We start from the raw sequence: 16,600 nt of genomic DNA, 5'->3' as shown, positions 1-16,600 counted from the left end.
AGCAGCAGCAGACCACACTGGGTGCAACTCCTGTCAGCTAAGAACAGGAAACTGAGGCAACAATTCACACAGGCTCACCAAAATTGGACAGTAGAAGATTTGAAAAAACGTTGCCTGGTCTGATGAGTCTCGATATCTGCTGCAACATTCAGATGGTAGGTCAGAATTTGGCATCAACAACATGAAAGCATGAATCCATCCTGCCTGGTATCTACGGTTCAGGCTGGTGGTGGGGGTGTAATGGTGTGGGGAATATTTTCTTGGCACACATATTTTCTGGGCTCATAAGTACTCATTGTGAATCCTGTCAACGCCACAGCCTACCTGAGTATTGTTGCTGACCATGTCCATCTTTTTATGACCACAGTGTACCCATCTTCTGATGCCTACTTCCAGCAGGATAACCCACCATGTCTTAAAGCACAAATCATCTCAGACTGGTTTCTTGAATATGACAATAAGTTCACTGTACTAACATGGCCTCCACAGTCACTAGAGCTCAATCAAATATAGCATCTTTAGGATGTCGTGGAACAGGAGATTCAAATCATTGATGTGCAGCTGACAAATCTGCAGCAACTACATGATGCTATCATGTCAATATGGACCAAAATCACTAGGGAATATTTCCAGTACCTCGTTGAATCTATTCCATGAAGGATTAAGGCAGTTCTCAGGGCAAAAGAGGGTCCAACCCAGTACTAGTAAGGCATACCTAATAAAGTGGCCGGTGAGTGTATATACTGTTTCTTACACAATAGATACACAATCATGTTTATAGAATGTCAGGACTGAAAATAAGCAGTTAACTTATTTTTAAGAAGTGTAAGCACAACATTTGTTTATATAGAACTTTATTGCTTGGCATGAAGCAAGATAAAATTGCAACTTAAATAATCTCTCATTTTTAAATACTGTAGAAAATGTCCTCGTCTTTCTCCAATAACACGATCAATCTATGATAGCTTAAAATAAAACAACTATGGAAGAAAAAAAAAAAAAGATCAAGATACACTCTAGCCTCCCACTTTAGCCAACAACTGTACAAAATGGCATCTGTTTAACTGTGTGATAACTGTTGTCCGCACTCTTAACATACTTAAGTTCTGATAGCTTTTGCCACACATCATTTGTAACTTTTTGCTTTTAATTTGTAGCTTTTTTAATTCATGAAACTGTCCTTAAAGCTCATGTTCAGTCATCATTCCATCTTGTTTTCATTATTCTTCATTCTTTCCTCACAGTCTTAGAATCACATTCATGTTCTTTGTGTGTTTCTTTCTAGTTTTCATTCTTTTCCTTTCACACGCGAGATGTCACTAGCAGAGAACGCAGCCTGCGCATTAATGTTGCTTCCAGCGCTTCCAGAAGAGAGTCTTTCCCGCACACGCTTCTCCCCCCAGACCCAAGGATCATCCCCCGAAAGGCTTCTCTCTCCAACAGAACTGCCATGTTCTGCAGGAAGTAACCTTCACAGTATGTACTGAGCTCCACTGCACCATGAGCCTGCACCACAAATACAAAATAGGATCATAGTTACTATAGAGAAACTTTGTTAGTGTAACTATTATAAACAATGCTGTAACATGGCAATACCACCTTTACATCTTTTTGGACCTATAAAATTGTATTGTATGTTATTTTTAAAAAAATAAATTCAAAAGTTTTATTATACAGTATACCTAATTATCAGTGTTTTGTGTGATCCACTACAAGTAATGTGAGTTGCGTGATCAGATTACTTCTCATGTATCTAATAAAGTATCCCTTTACTTTTTAATTACCAATTAAATATATTTTCTACACTTTTTGAAGTATTATAATTTTATTTTTTTTAATTTATTTATATTTATTTATATTTATTATATTTATATTTATTTATTTATTTATAATTTTAATTATTTAAGTTTTTCACTGAATTGTCTGACATCTCTCCTGCCCCTTTGTTGAAATTGAGAAATTGGGATTAAAAGTGCAATAGGTGATTGTCTTCAGAAATATTTTTGTTGTGCTGGTTGAAAGTCTCTTCACATTACGATAGTAATGATTAAAGTAAATGATCTAAATGTATTTATATGTATTTTTGTATTCTGGGTAAGGCATAAGACAAAAAAAATCCAATTAATGTCTTTCCAATTAAAAACAACTAGTACATGTCTCCATAGAGTTTTCTAACTGGTAAATGACATGATCTAGTGTTACATAAGGTTGTCTATCATCATCAGCTTTTCATCTATTCTGTGTGTGCTCATGACTTAAGGAGGCGTGGCTTTGGACAGCAGGGGAGGGACGGACATTTTCAAATCTATTATGCTAATGTTAGCCATCTGGCAGATGTGTGGTGCGTAAACATGTTTCTTACTGTAGTTCTATTTTAAATGTGAACATATTTCCTAATCTTACTTGCACAAAAACATTCGGTAACACTTTATTTTGAGTATTAGTAGACTGTCTGCTTAATATCTGTTGATACTGCTCCTTCAACAGACATTTAACTGACTATAAGAAACTTTTCTAGTACGTCAACTTACACTAACGCTAACCCCAACCTGACAGTCAACTTATAATCTAATAAGAATTAGTTGGCATGTAGATGCAATGTAACTTAAATTCAACAAACAGACCATCAAAATAAAATGTGACCAAACATTCTCTATCCCTTAAAATGAATAAAACGATGAAAACAAACTGTATACTTGTTGCTGAAAGGTGTTGCACTTTTTTTTCATGCATCTTATCCCATATAGAAATCTGATTACATATATGGCACACAAGCTTGAAATTTGTGTTTCACATATAAAGAATGTCATATATGCAACATATATTTTGATTTATTGCAAAAATGTCTGCTTTCATATATTTTTTTCCAACCATTAGACTTTCACATTTGTACACGTTCAAATATTTGAAAGCAGATATTTGTTCTGCATTACCTGACAAAAGTGTCGCCTATGAAAGTTTTAGGAACAACAAATAATAATTTGACTTCTAGTTGATCACTTGGTATCAGAAGTGGCTAATATGAAAGGCAAAGGCCTCTAGATTACGCTTATTTTACCAAAATAGAATATGATCATGCCTTGATTTTTAATTATTTAATTATGACAGTAAGGTCTGACTTTGCTTAGACAAAAGTCTTGTCACTTAACAGAAATAATGTACAGTATAGAATATAAAGTCATGGTGCAAAAATAATTAATATTGTGTATGACTCCCATGAGCTTGGAGGACTGCATCCATACATCGCTGGGATGACTCAAATAACTTATTAATAAAGTCATCTGAAATGGCAAAGCAAAGAGTTCTTGCAGGGCTCCCAAATTTCATCAAGATTCTTTGGATTCATCTTCAATGCCTCTTCCTTTATCTTACCCCAGACATGCTCAATAATATTCATGTCTGGTGACTGGGCTGGCCAATACAGCACCTTGGCCTTCTTTGCTTTCAGGAACTTTGATGTGGAGGCTGAATTATGAGAAGGAGTGCTATCCTGCTGAAGGATTTGCCCTCTCCTGTGGTTTGTAATGTAATGGGCAGCACAAATGTCTTGATACCTCAGGCTGTTGATGTTGCCATCCACTCTGCAGATCTCTCGCACCCCCCTATATTGAATGTAACCCCAAACCATAATTTTTCCTTCACCAAACTTGACTGATTTCTCTGAGAATCCTGGGTCTATGTGGGTTCCAATAGGTCTTCTGCAGTATTTGTGATGATTGGGATGCAGTTCAACAGAAAAAATCTACTTTCTGCCACTTTTCCAAATGATCAATTAGAAGTCAAGTTATTATTTTTGGCTCCTACAACTGGGATCGACGACAAGACTTTTGTCAGGTAGTGTATATTTTGAAATTTATGTTGCATGTATGACATTTTACTTGTGAAATATTTCTACAGTATTTTTGGTGCACAGAAATGTTCATGGAGCTTTGTATGATTACTGTTGAAACACTGATGTCACGCTGAATGTTTTGACAGTGCTGCTTTTCTGGACTTTGAACATCTCACTACCCTTGCTGTTTATGGAGGGTTAGAGAGCTCTCGGATTTAACCTCAAATATTTAAATCAGGGATGCACGATAAATCGGTGCCCATATTGATATCGGCCATTGTTCATTGATTTGGGTGCTTTATTTATTGCTTTATGTATTATGTAGATTTTATTTATATAAAAGAAAGTTGGCCATAGAAAACAATAGCTTAAAGATTGAGGTTTAAAAATAAAATCAGTTGCTCACTTTATGCGTGTGCCTTTTGTTTTTGAAATCATGCAGAAAAATCAGAGAAGTAATTAATGTATTTATCGCCTAATATATCAGCTTTCGGACTCCAAATATAAAGTTATCGATTATCAGTATCGGTAAAAATAATTCCATATCGGTGCATCCTAAATTTAAATGTTTATTCCAAAGATGAACGAAGGTCTCAGGCGATTGGAACGACATGAGGGTGAGTAATTAATAACAGAATTGAATATTTTTGTGCTAACTTTTTTTAAAGTAACTTTACACAACCCTAGTAATTATATATTGCATAGTTAATACATAAACAACAATAAACAATAAACACAGTGTGCACAGCATGAATGAATGCACCCCTCACATATCTCAATTATAAAATATAATTTTCAATAGGAAGCTTTACAATAATATATTTTTTTGAGTATATGCTTTAGATTAGTTAGTACCAAAGCCAAAACTAAAGCTAATTTAACAAATTATCTTAAGATTACAGTCCAAAAAAAAACAATAGTACACCCAAATTAATGTCAGAAAAAAAATATATATATTATATATATATATATATATATATATATATATATATATATATATATATATATATATATATATATATATATATTTTTTTTTTTTTTTAAGAGGTAAAAAAAAAATTAAACAATATATATATACATTTTGTTGAATTTTTGTTGTTTGTATTTTCCTTTTTTGCAATACCTCAGTACCTCATATTCAAATGTATTATCTTTTTTAACAATATAAGAGTTTAACAAAACAGTTTTGTTTAAATGTCTATATTCACTAAGAAATGGATTTAAAAATCCTCATTTATGCTGTGCACTGTACATATAATTTGTTGTACTTATAGCCTATAAACAATTCAACTTTTTCTAGATATAATTTTATATATAAATTATTCCATAAATTTAATTCTATATTTTACCTTGGCAGTGTGGTAGATGTTTACAGCATTGTCAAGGTCAATGTTCTGAGCACAGAGAATTTCACAGTGTCGCTGTAGCACCCCCAGCTGGAACAAACTGGCTGCTGATAGTAACTACAGATGAGAAAGAAGAGGGTTAACAAAACTCTTGTAAATCTTATTAAAATATGCTATATATATATATGTATATATGTATGTATGTATATATATATCATTTTAATTTTTTTTTTTTTACTGGCCAAAAAGAATCTTGGTGAATCAAAGACAAAGATTTGAATTATTGCAGGTAAACTCTCCATTTTCCAATTGTGTGAATCATATTTCCTTCTCATTTCATTGGCACAGTTCTTGGAAAGATTAGCGAGATACATCTTTTGACCTTTTGTTTTTGAATATTTTGGACTGTATCTTGTTTGTCTTACCTCCAGTAACTCTGAGACGCCCATCTTCAGAGACTCCGTCCCCCCGCAGTACAAGTATGACATCATCATCTGGATAAGCACAAAGAGACTGTGATTAACCCCTGATAACATCATGGAACGAACGTTGTCAAATGGCCCACATAGCAAGATTGCATGCAATGATACCTGGAAGATGTTGTACTTGACGTTGCTGATCTCGATGTCCTTGCGGGGCTGAGTGCTTTCTGAACCATTCAGTGCCAGCAGAGATTTAAACCTGATCCCAAAGCAGAAAACATCCTTTATTCAAAACAGTTATCAGTTATCATTTACTTACAGGGATAGTTCACCCAGTACTGTAAAAAACTGGGTTCCACACAACTCCTTCATGCTTTCCCAACACAAATCAAAGTTAACTTAATAGTTTTTGAAATTTAAGTGGATTGAACATAAAACAATTAAGTTGTCGCCCCAAAACCTCAAGAATTGTGTTGATTTAGCTCATTTTAAACAAGCAGCAAAAAGTCACTTGTTCCAAACCGTTTTGACTTACTTTCTTCTGGTAAACAGAAAGGAAGAAATTTTGAAGAATGCTGCAAACCTGTATCCATTGACTTCCATAGTATTTGTTTTTTATACTATGAACGTCAATGGTTACAGGTTTCATCTTTGTTTAAAGCATCTTCTTCAGGGTTTAACAGAAGGAAGTAACTCTTAACCCTTTAAAAGGCATTGTAACCATCTGGTTGACATTTTTTCTCCTGGGTTATCGTTAAAAAAGAATTCGGAAAAATTGCTTAGAAAACAGCCTTATATGGTTAAAGATTTGTGATCACTTGAAGGAGAGTAGGGCATCATGGCCGCGCAGTGGGTATCACAATCGCCTCACAGCAAGAAGATCGCTGGTTCGAGCCCCAGCTGGGTCAGCTGGCATTTCTGTGTGGAGTTTGCATGTTCTCCCCATGTTCTCCCCGGTTTCCCCCACAGTTCAAAGACATGCGGTACAGGTAAATTGAATAAGCTAAATTGGCCGTAGTGTGTGTGAATGCAAGAGTGTATAGGTGTTTCCCAGTGTTGGGTTGCATGAGTGAAGCCCCAGTCAAGGGCATCCACTGCATAAAACATATGCTGGATAAGTTGGTGGTTCATTCCGCTGTGGTGACCCCTAATTAATAACTGGACTAAGCCGAAAAGAAAATGTATGGATGAATGAGGGAGAGTAAATAATGAGTGCATTTTCATTTTTGGGTGATCTATTCCTTAAATGAATTTTTACATAATTTGTATAATATAAATGTGCAAATACTATAGTAAATCATAGTAAATACTATACTATAGCAAAGTACTTGAATCAATCTGTTTTGTTAATTCTATAGCTTCTGTGGCAATACATCAACGACAGTAATACAAGCAATTTTGTCCAATACTAAGTTTCAACAGCTATAAATATTATACTACACGCCGCAGCTTACTTTAATAAAAATGAAAGTATATTATATATACATTGCAGTTTATCAGTTCACACTAGTTAGCTACTATAATATATGCAGTATATTATAAGTCACAAGATAATCGATTTCTTTCATTCTGCCATTAAGGCTCACCTATCGGACGCTGTGAGGAGCAGGACCCCATGAGCGTAGAATGGTTTGCCCTCCACTAGGAATGTCACATCAGACATTTCCTGGTTGTTCAGGAAGTGAGGGTCTGCACAAAGATGAGTATGACAAATCAGAAACGACATTTTAAAACAGTGCTGGGTAATGAATATATTGAATGTGAATTAATAAATGTACAGTAACTGAACTATAAATTACCAAGTTGAGCGGCGAGAGCGGCCTTCTTTTCTTGGATAGGAGGAAGAGGAGCAGGGCCATAACAGTGACTGAAAATGATGCCCAACTGTTGGATTATTGCCTCATTCTATAAAGAAAAAAGAAAGCCTTAGTTATAAGGTATTATCAATTAAAGATGGAGTATACCTTGCTTTAACCACTGATCTATAATAGAGATTATAGTCATTCTATATAGATCACACAAACGTTATACACAAATGTCATCAGAAAAGTTTTCATTGTAACTACATTCATTGTTATTCGTTTCTTTGGGCCTCCTGCACTAATGGAAGAATCCTGACAACCCCAGAAATCACTACAAAAAATTTAAAAATGAAATAAAATACAAATACGGCCTTTCATTAACCTTTTAATAATGCACCCTGCATCAATAATGGAAAGAGTATTAAAACAAATCATACTCAAGTAATGTAAAGTACTATTACTTGGCAAAAATTTTTTGTGAAAGTAGAGCAAAAGCATCTGCTCTAAGCAATGCTCAAAGTTTGAGTAAAAAGTAGCCCTTCTAAAAATACTCAAGAGTATGAGTAGTAAGTATTACACAGTTTTTTCCACCTCCTTACCTGAAAAATAAAAACATGTAGCTTACATAGAACTTCCTTTTAAGGGTGTTTTTAAGTCAAAGTAATTTATAAGTTATAGTTATAAGTGTTTATAAGTTAAGTTATTATTTGCCATTCATGGATTATAACTGTACATTCAAAATGTGATATTATTTTAATGTGAGAATCCATTACATAAATATATGCACATATAAAAACCAATGCTGGTTTATGCATTTACATGCATTAATGTAAAATCAGGGCAAAAAACATCCATCTTTTATGTTAACAGCTTACTACAGCCATCTTACTACAGCTTACTAACATCCATATGTTAAGGCTTAACATGTAACATTGTTGCGCTCTATGATTCGGTGTCTTCTCTGACACTTGGTGCTTCCACACTGCAAATATTTATTGCATTCATAAAGCGTCAATATATTGAAAATTGGTCTGCCTGATGACATTTTTTTAATTTGCGATCTGATTGGATGGGAATCACGTGAATATTCTGTCATTATGACTCTTAGCCAATCACCGTACACTGTAAAAAAAATCTGTAATCTGTAAATCAGCAGTTTTCCTTATTTTGTGATTCATGTTTTTATTTGTATTTTTATGCTATTGAATTCCATTGGGACCTTGATCATTCTTCCAAAGATTTGTAAAGATTTATTTCTCTCTATATATAATTTCTTATACATTATATTATTTCAAACTACTAATATGTCGATAAAAGTCACTTTGTTAAACTGTAGAGTTGCATTTTAACATCAACAGAGCAGAAATAAGGGCCCATAATGCAATTCACAACTGTAAATAAACAGAAACTGTTAATTAACAGATATTTTTTAGTGTACACAAGAAAACATAAACATATGAACTAGCGAAGGAAAGTTGAAGGAAGGAAAAGTACAATTTCTGAGAAAAAAAAACTACTCAATTACAGTAATTTAAGTATTTGCAATTCAATACTTTACACATCCACATTTAAAAAATATATATTATTGTTACATTGCAGTTTATAAACTTTTTTTTTATACAATGGGTACCTTGCTGTTTTTGAGGATGTTAAACATCAGAGGAAGGCCAACGCTGATTAGTTCCTCACAGTAGTCCTCCTCTTTGACTGAGGTAAAGTCTCTCAGAAGCGAGAGCGTTACTCCAGCTCTGGACTTTTGCTGAGCGCTGCGCAGTGACTCCAGCCACACTTGAAGCTTCCAGGGCACTCCTGCAGGATTACAAGATATATGAGCACTTGTTTTCAAAAAAATCACTAGACAACTGAGCTTTTTCAAACTAATCAAAGAACATCTGTATTTGGGTTGTAAATATGACATTACTTTTATATTTTTATTTTTTAAGATGACAAAAATGAATATATATAAATATAAAAATATTTATATATATAGATATTTATATTATATACATATTATATATATATATATATATATATATATATATATATATATATATATATATATAAAACATATAACAAATATTGTAACATATATAACATATATAATATACAGTTGGAGTCAAAATTATTAGCCCTCATGTAGAGTTTCTTCTTTTTTACCTATTTCCCAAACGATGTTTAACAGAGTAAGGAAATTTTCACAGTATTTCCTATAATTTTTTTTTTTTAAAGTAGTTTTTAATTTTTTTTAAAAAATCATTTTAAGGTCAATATTATTAGCTGATTTTCGATTCGGAGAGCTCCTGGATTTTCCTACCCCTCCGGCCAACGACCAAACTTCATTATTGTCCAAATGTGCTAGCATATATGCTAGCAACTTTTTGAGAGTTTGAGCTTGTAGGGGTGGCATGCATATTTAATTTAATTACTTGTTTATGTTAAGGGAGGAAGGTAAGCTTCCTGTATTTTACCTTTAAAGATTTACAGGTTATTTAGTTTATTTACTTTGCAGATTCTATTGTTTGTTATTTTGGCCAGTGGCCACCCTGAGATCCTCATTTAAATTGCAAGTTTTGTCACAATAAATCCATTCAATTACAGTCAACTGAGTGTCTGCGTTTGGTTGTCGACTAAAGGGGATCTTTTGTTTCCCTTGGGAAATCCACCACCCACAACATTATTTCGTTTATTTTGCACATGTAGTTTTTTTCACCTAGATTTGGGGCATAAAAAACTATCAAATTAGGTTTTGTTGTCCTTTGGTCTGACACCCCTATATAGTGAAAAATTTCCACATGTCATGGAGAATATATAAAATATGAATATAAATATAAAAAAAAGTTAGTGACCCCTTATATTTTCTCAAACATCAGGCTTAAAACTACATATATATATATACACACACACACACACACACACACACACACACTTCTTTTCTAGTTCTTTTACTATATATGTATATAGTAAAAGAACTAGAAAAGTGTGTGTGTGTGTGTGTTCTTAAAATAGTGTTTTACAAATAAGCGTTTTATTTACTGCCTATTTGTCAACTACCCATTTAATAATGATGTTTTTTCTTTTTTTTTTATCTTGTAATATTTTTTGTAACTCAATACCCTACCCAATGATCTTAGCTCCATGGTGACATCCAGGTAACCATGCTCTGCACTGTAAAATGAAGCCTCCTGCAAAGCTTTCATACGGGTCTTGCATAGCTTGGGCAGGGCATCTTCTGACACCAGGCTGAGGTTAGGGGATGGAGGAGGTGGTAGTGAATGTCCGTTCCGACCAGACGCCTGCGTCTCGCCATCAACACCCTCTGCCAGGATCTCCTCCAGTGAGAGTACGTCTTCCCTCACCTTCTGAGGCTGAGAGAGGAGCTTCCTTAAAACATTCCTTGAAAAAAAAAACATAGTTCTTCAGTTAAGGGATATATGAATAAGTAGATCTGACAGATTGTTTAAGAGAGAATTAATTATTGGACACAAAAAAAAATTATAGAAAAGGTAAAACAATGGCGTAACAAGCTTCTTAACTACCAGAATATGATGCTTTGGTGCAAAACCAAACTTTTTTTTTTCGAGAACTGTGCTGCAAATGTTAAACCATGTTGTTAGGAATTGTCATTAGTGATGCTTCACAAGTGATAAATTGAAGGTAATTATAAAGTTTGAGATCAAAATAAGATTGTTGATGTATTATTAGTACACAGCAATTAGTTACTTTAAAAACCCTTTGCGCTCTATTTTAATTGTAATTCTAATTGTTTTTAATAAAGCAAATATAAATATGCATGTAATAAATAATACTGCTAATAATAATAACATTATACCAAAGCAAATTGTCATAAATAAACCAAAAAAAAAAAGCCGCCAAGAGATAAAGAAGGCATGTGGTTTTTGTATTTATGTAAAAAGTAATAATTTTTAAAATATTTTAATCCTTTAATTCTTTTTCATTTGTAAAGATATTTGCGTATTGCTCTACATACTGTGTGTATTAAGCAATGTTTAAGCAAGGCGAACAACTAGCACGCTCTGCGCTGGACTTTAGACCTGCTTTTAGCTGGTCTATTGCAAAGTCTATTTTAGTTCCTCAAAATAGCAACGTGCCAACAATGCGCCCTAACACACCTCCTTTTTAGACCAGAATGCCTATGGGTGCACATATGAGCGCAAATGCATTTGCTATTTAAACAGCATGATGCAAAACATCAAAATGACACTTGCGTAGAGCTGAAACTAGCAAATAACATTTGCATCTCGCCTTGCGCCGCATTGGGCTGGGTGTATGATAGGGCTCTTTGTCTTAAAAGCAACAAGTTGACTTTACTTTAAAAAGTGAGTAAATCCATTGTAACTTGGAACTGTTAAGTTAACTTTATTTTTTTTATAATTATGCACATTATTCATTTACTTAATCATTTTAAAGCAACAGTGTTTACTCACATTTTAAGTAAAGTCATTTAGTCACTTTAAAAGCAATGGGTGTACTTTTTTTTAGTTAAGCAAACTAATCGCTTTTTACAGTGTACAGGTCTCCCTGATTTTACTTTATTATGCATGTTCTTTTACTTCACTCCTTGGTTCATTGTGGTAAATACTAACTGAACGTCCATACTCTTCAAAAACTTCTCTTTAATTCTCCTAACAAACGATTAACTTTGAGATTTCAAATCCTTTAAAGAATTGTTGGGCTGCATTAATCAGGGCAACCGGGGTTGGGAACACCTCCCAAAAAGACACTGTAATTTGAATCCTTATCTCGAGGTTCACATAATCTTGGATCCGGCCTGAATCCAGAACATATGGTTGTCTTGGTCATTGATTAGTCAAGAGCACAAGACTTTAGGTTAGTGCATATAATCTTGCTATTTCTAATAAATCTATTACAGTATATATTCATCCCTGCTAATGTTAGGTAATGGAAATTTAGCTGTTTATTCTCAGTTCATTTTTACAAGCATGACTTTGGATTTTAATTATGCATTAGTAAATATTGAACTATGATTAATAAATGCTGTACAAGTAGGCAATCCTTTGTTACTAGTTCCATCATTTCCGTCTTCCTCTGGAAGCACTGAGAACTGGACAAGTGCTTTAGCCCAGTTTACTTGTAATTGGATTGATGAAAATAAATCTTAATATGAGGTGTACACAGATAATAAGAATGATCTTTTCAGACCTAAACATAATAATTCATTATTACTGTAGTTGTAGTTGGCTAGGGGGAAGTGTGTCCTTGAACTTTGTGTTAATATGATCTGTTCCAGGCTGTGGGAGGATGAGGATATTACCTATGGCCATGGGCGGCAGCATGACTGAAGCAGTTCATGTCCTCATAAAGTGATGATGTCAGTGTGTTACTGTCCTGGGACCTCAACAGGGGGTCCGCACCCCGCGCCAGGAGTAAACTAACCATCTCGTAATTCCCTGTGAGATTGTGCAAGGAAAAAAGTGACCAGAGGAAAAGGAAAAACAGATGGTGAGATTTCATGGCTCTGTATTCTAAATAAGAGAGAACCACAATAAAAGTAAAAGAGCACAATTCATGATCATTACTGTAATGATATTAGATGGGTCATGTCATGAGGAATCAACTCATCCTTGATCTTTTGAGATTAAAGAGCATGAAGTAGTGCAAATACATAGTCATTTTTAGAACTCTCAAACATGCCCTCGTCCAAAAACAACTGCACTTTCTTTAACATTCTGACAATAACTCAAATTTACTATTAACAATGCCTTTTGAACTTCAGAAACTTTACCTGCTGGATCAATGTGAGGTACTGAAGGGATAGTTCACCCAAAAATGATGATTTTGTCATTTACTCACTCACTTTTTCCAAGCCATGCAGTTGATTATTGTATATAGTTTTATTTTTATGTCTATTTTGGCCAGTTGAACACAAAAGAAATATTAAAGAATGTTGGAAATCTGCAACCATTGGCTTCTATAGTATTTGTTTTTTCCACTATGGAAGTCAATGGTTGCAAAGTTACAACATTCTTCAATATATTTTCATTTGGTACAAGTCAAGAGTGGGTAAATGCCAGAATGTTCACATTAGGGTGAACAATCACTTTAAGAAAAAAGTATGTGGCATCCTTTCATCTATCCAACCATATCTGACATACTTTTTCTATATGATACTAGTAAAGAACTTTAAACCATAAATTTTACATAATAAAAATATGAATAAAGTTATTAAATGCTGCAGAACCTATTGTACCTTCATTTGTAAAGGTTTTCAACCAAAGGCTATGAACTGTGGTGAAACACATCTTCCTGACCCAATTCAGTCAAGTCTTGTATAGTTTGTGGCTTGTACAGTTTGGCTTTTGTCTGCCAAAACAGGGCCATATTTTTTAGGGATTCCTGTTTGCTATGGGAGTGATCAGCCTTCCCAAGCAGGCGGTAAATCTGAGCTGGTGGAAATTGGGAGAGACGGACATGTGCGAGAGAGTTGTGCTACACACACCTGCCGCAGATGCCAACTGGAGAGGTGTCTCAGAGTTGTTCTCCTGTCCGTTACGGACGGCTGCTCCTTCCACATTCGCCCCAGCGTCTAGTAGAAGCTGAAAATACAGACATACTTATGAAATCGGAGCAAAAACTTCTGCTGACTGTAAACACAAGACTAGAAACTTTAGTAATAAATGTTACACACCTTATAAAAAAACACCCACATATACTGTATACACTGCTCAGCATAAATGAGTACACCCATCACAGATCTCTCTTTTAAATTAATATTTTCTATAAGATGCTTTACAATAATATATTTGTGCCTATACATTAGATTTGTCAGGACCAAAGACAAAACTGGAACTAATCTAACAAAACATCCAGAAATTCATACACCCACATTAATATGTTAGGTAACACTTTATTTTGATGGTCCATTTGAGTATTAGTAGACTGTCTGCTTAATATCTGTTGATACAGACATTCAACAGACATTTAACTCACTTTAAGAAACTTTGCAAGTACATGTCAACTTACAGTAACCCCAACCTAACAGTCTACTTTTAATCTAATGAGAATGAGTTGGCATGTAGATGCAATGTAACTTAAATTAATTTTAAAAAGCAAATCAATATTAGTAAGTATTTTTTTTATAAACAGGAAATAAATACATTTAATAAATAGTTGAAATTTTATAGTTTGTATTTGTTGTTGTTGTTGTAGTTGCAATAACTCATTGGAATTTAAATGTATTATCTTTCTATTCCTAAAGATGTCAGGTGACCAAACTGTTATTTTAATGGATATAACTGTTTAATAAATTATTTTGTATCAATGCACCAATAATTATTGTCTATATTCCTTGAGAAATTGATAAAAATGTTCATTTTCATGCTGAGCATGGTGTATTTGTTGTAAACTAAAAGTTAATTTCTTAAAAGTAAATACAATGTTTTCTGTCTGCTTTATATGTCCTTATCAGTAATATACTTAAAAATATAGTGAAGAATGGTTGGTAAGTAAGCAGAATTACAGTCTAATTAAAGGTCACTTGTAGTGTATTTCACAATACTTGTAGTAAATAAAAAATACCTCTATAAAGTTTAATTTAACAAAAGTGCTCCATATTCAGGCCCGTAGCCAGCCTGGGGAAAGGTGTGGTTCTTTTTTCTCAAAACGTGCATTTTTTTCATTTTCTGTTTAATTTTGAAATTATATTACTGCATTTTTGTGACATTTTAAGAACTATTTTTAACTTGTTGGAACGTCACCACACTTTTGATGTACAAAAAAAATTCATAAAGACTTTGAATAAAGAGATATGAAAAAATACTCATTAAATACTGAAAATTCAAATTTATTATATCATATATCATTAGAAAAAAATAGTAATATGTAAAATTTTATGTCATTTATTAGTCAAATAACAAACTGGCCAGCACATTCAATTTTCCTTAGTCAGAATATGACCATTTAAATGATCAAATAATTGAAACATAGTCATGATTTCACGATTTTTATAGCCTCTCTTGTAATACAGTACATTTGAAAATTCATGGATATCTACAATAGCCAAATAGTATTCAAATGAATTTTAATATGGGTCATTATTTGTTTTAAGAGTAAGGTAAGATTTAGAATAAAAGTTACTTGTAAAAGGTATTCTCTATTTAAAACCAATACAATAGCAAAAGATTACTTCACTTACATCAGACTGTGTTTTCTTTGAATCATGAAAAATGATCCTTAGCATTTGCCAAAACTGATTAGCTGAAGTGACAACCAACAAAGGATTCGGCTTGGTCTTAAAGCCTTTTTCGATGGGTTATTTTCACTGTTTAGGATGGCATAGCAGTCAAAATAGGAAAAATTAGCTTGTGTATGGGACAAATTCTGGACCTTTGTCAGTAAGGGGTGGGTCTTTCGAACCACCCAAACCCTCCCTGGCTACAGGCCTGATATTAATCCCAAGAAGAATAGACAGCTTGCAAGTATTACTAGTACAATAATTTAGTATACTTACATAAAACACAATGTAAATTATCTAACATAATATAAATTGATGCTGAATTTATATTTTTAATGGTAAATTATTGTTAATTGATCTTTAAAATTAAACTATACTTCTATTATTGTATCATATCTTCCTTTTACAGAATAATTTCAATTACAATTTACTGATTAATCATCTGATTATGTCATCTGAGCAATGAAAGTTTGCCTGTCACTATGACTGAAACTATTCAGTTGAGTCTAAATATGGGTATAGTTGTTTGAATTGCATGTTGTTATACTAAGGCTAACATCAGTAAAAAACTAAACCTTAGTGGTTGACACATCCAACGCAATCTTTAGAATCAGCCGTGGAGCATGTTTTGTGCTTGGGAGGAAAATAATGCTAAAAAATGTAATAAAACAAACAGCTCTTTACCTGAACTACTGATATATGACCATGTAACACAGCAAATGTGAGCGCCACCCAGTGGCGGCTGTCTGCATGAACTGAGGGATGTTTAGGAGAGCACATGGGTACCTAAAAACAAAAGACCGTCAGCTTTCATTTACAGTGGAAATCAAAATTATTAGCACTCTTGTGCAATCTTTATTCTTTTACAAATATTTCCCAAGTGATATTTAACGAATTCTGACAATTTTCACAGGATTTCCTATAATAATAATAATATGTTTTATTTCGGCTAGAATAAAAGCAGTTTAAAATCAATATTATTAGCC

The 16,600-nt window shown here is 33.5% G+C and overlaps 1 protein-coding gene across 1 annotated transcript in view; it reads right to left on the bottom strand.

Annotated features, from left to right (window-relative positions):
- Window positions 1-837: 837 nt before the first annotated feature.
- Window positions 838-16,600, bottom strand: part of abtb2b (ankyrin repeat and BTB (POZ) domain containing 2b) — a 90,226-nt gene continuing 74,463 nt past the window's right edge. The window contains exons 7-17 of the mRNA XM_056451609.1: window positions 16,299-16,400; window positions 13,881-13,977; window positions 12,696-12,831; window positions 10,521-10,795; window positions 9,033-9,211; window positions 7,400-7,505; window positions 7,187-7,289; window positions 5,769-5,859; window positions 5,604-5,672; window positions 5,182-5,295; window positions 838-1,506 (exon numbers count right to left, since the gene is read on the bottom strand). Coding sequence (XP_056307584.1) covers window positions 1,303-1,506; window positions 5,182-5,295; window positions 5,604-5,672; window positions 5,769-5,859; window positions 7,187-7,289; window positions 7,400-7,505; window positions 9,033-9,211; window positions 10,521-10,795; window positions 12,696-12,831; window positions 13,881-13,977; window positions 16,299-16,400 — 1,476 coding nt within the window. The 3' untranslated portion in view covers window positions 838-1,302. The remainder of the gene's footprint in view (window positions 1,507-5,181; window positions 5,296-5,603; window positions 5,673-5,768; window positions 5,860-7,186; window positions 7,290-7,399; window positions 7,506-9,032; window positions 9,212-10,520; window positions 10,796-12,695; window positions 12,832-13,880; window positions 13,978-16,298; window positions 16,401-16,600) is intronic.

This window comes from Danio aesculapii, chromosome 25 (assembly GCF_903798145.1).
Source record: "Danio aesculapii chromosome 25, fDanAes4.1, whole genome shotgun sequence".
Lineage (NCBI taxonomy): Eukaryota > Metazoa > Chordata > Actinopteri > Cypriniformes > Danionidae > Danio > Danio aesculapii.
Note: the sequence above shows the minus strand (reverse complement) of the source record. Positions and strands in the feature narration are given on the sequence as shown.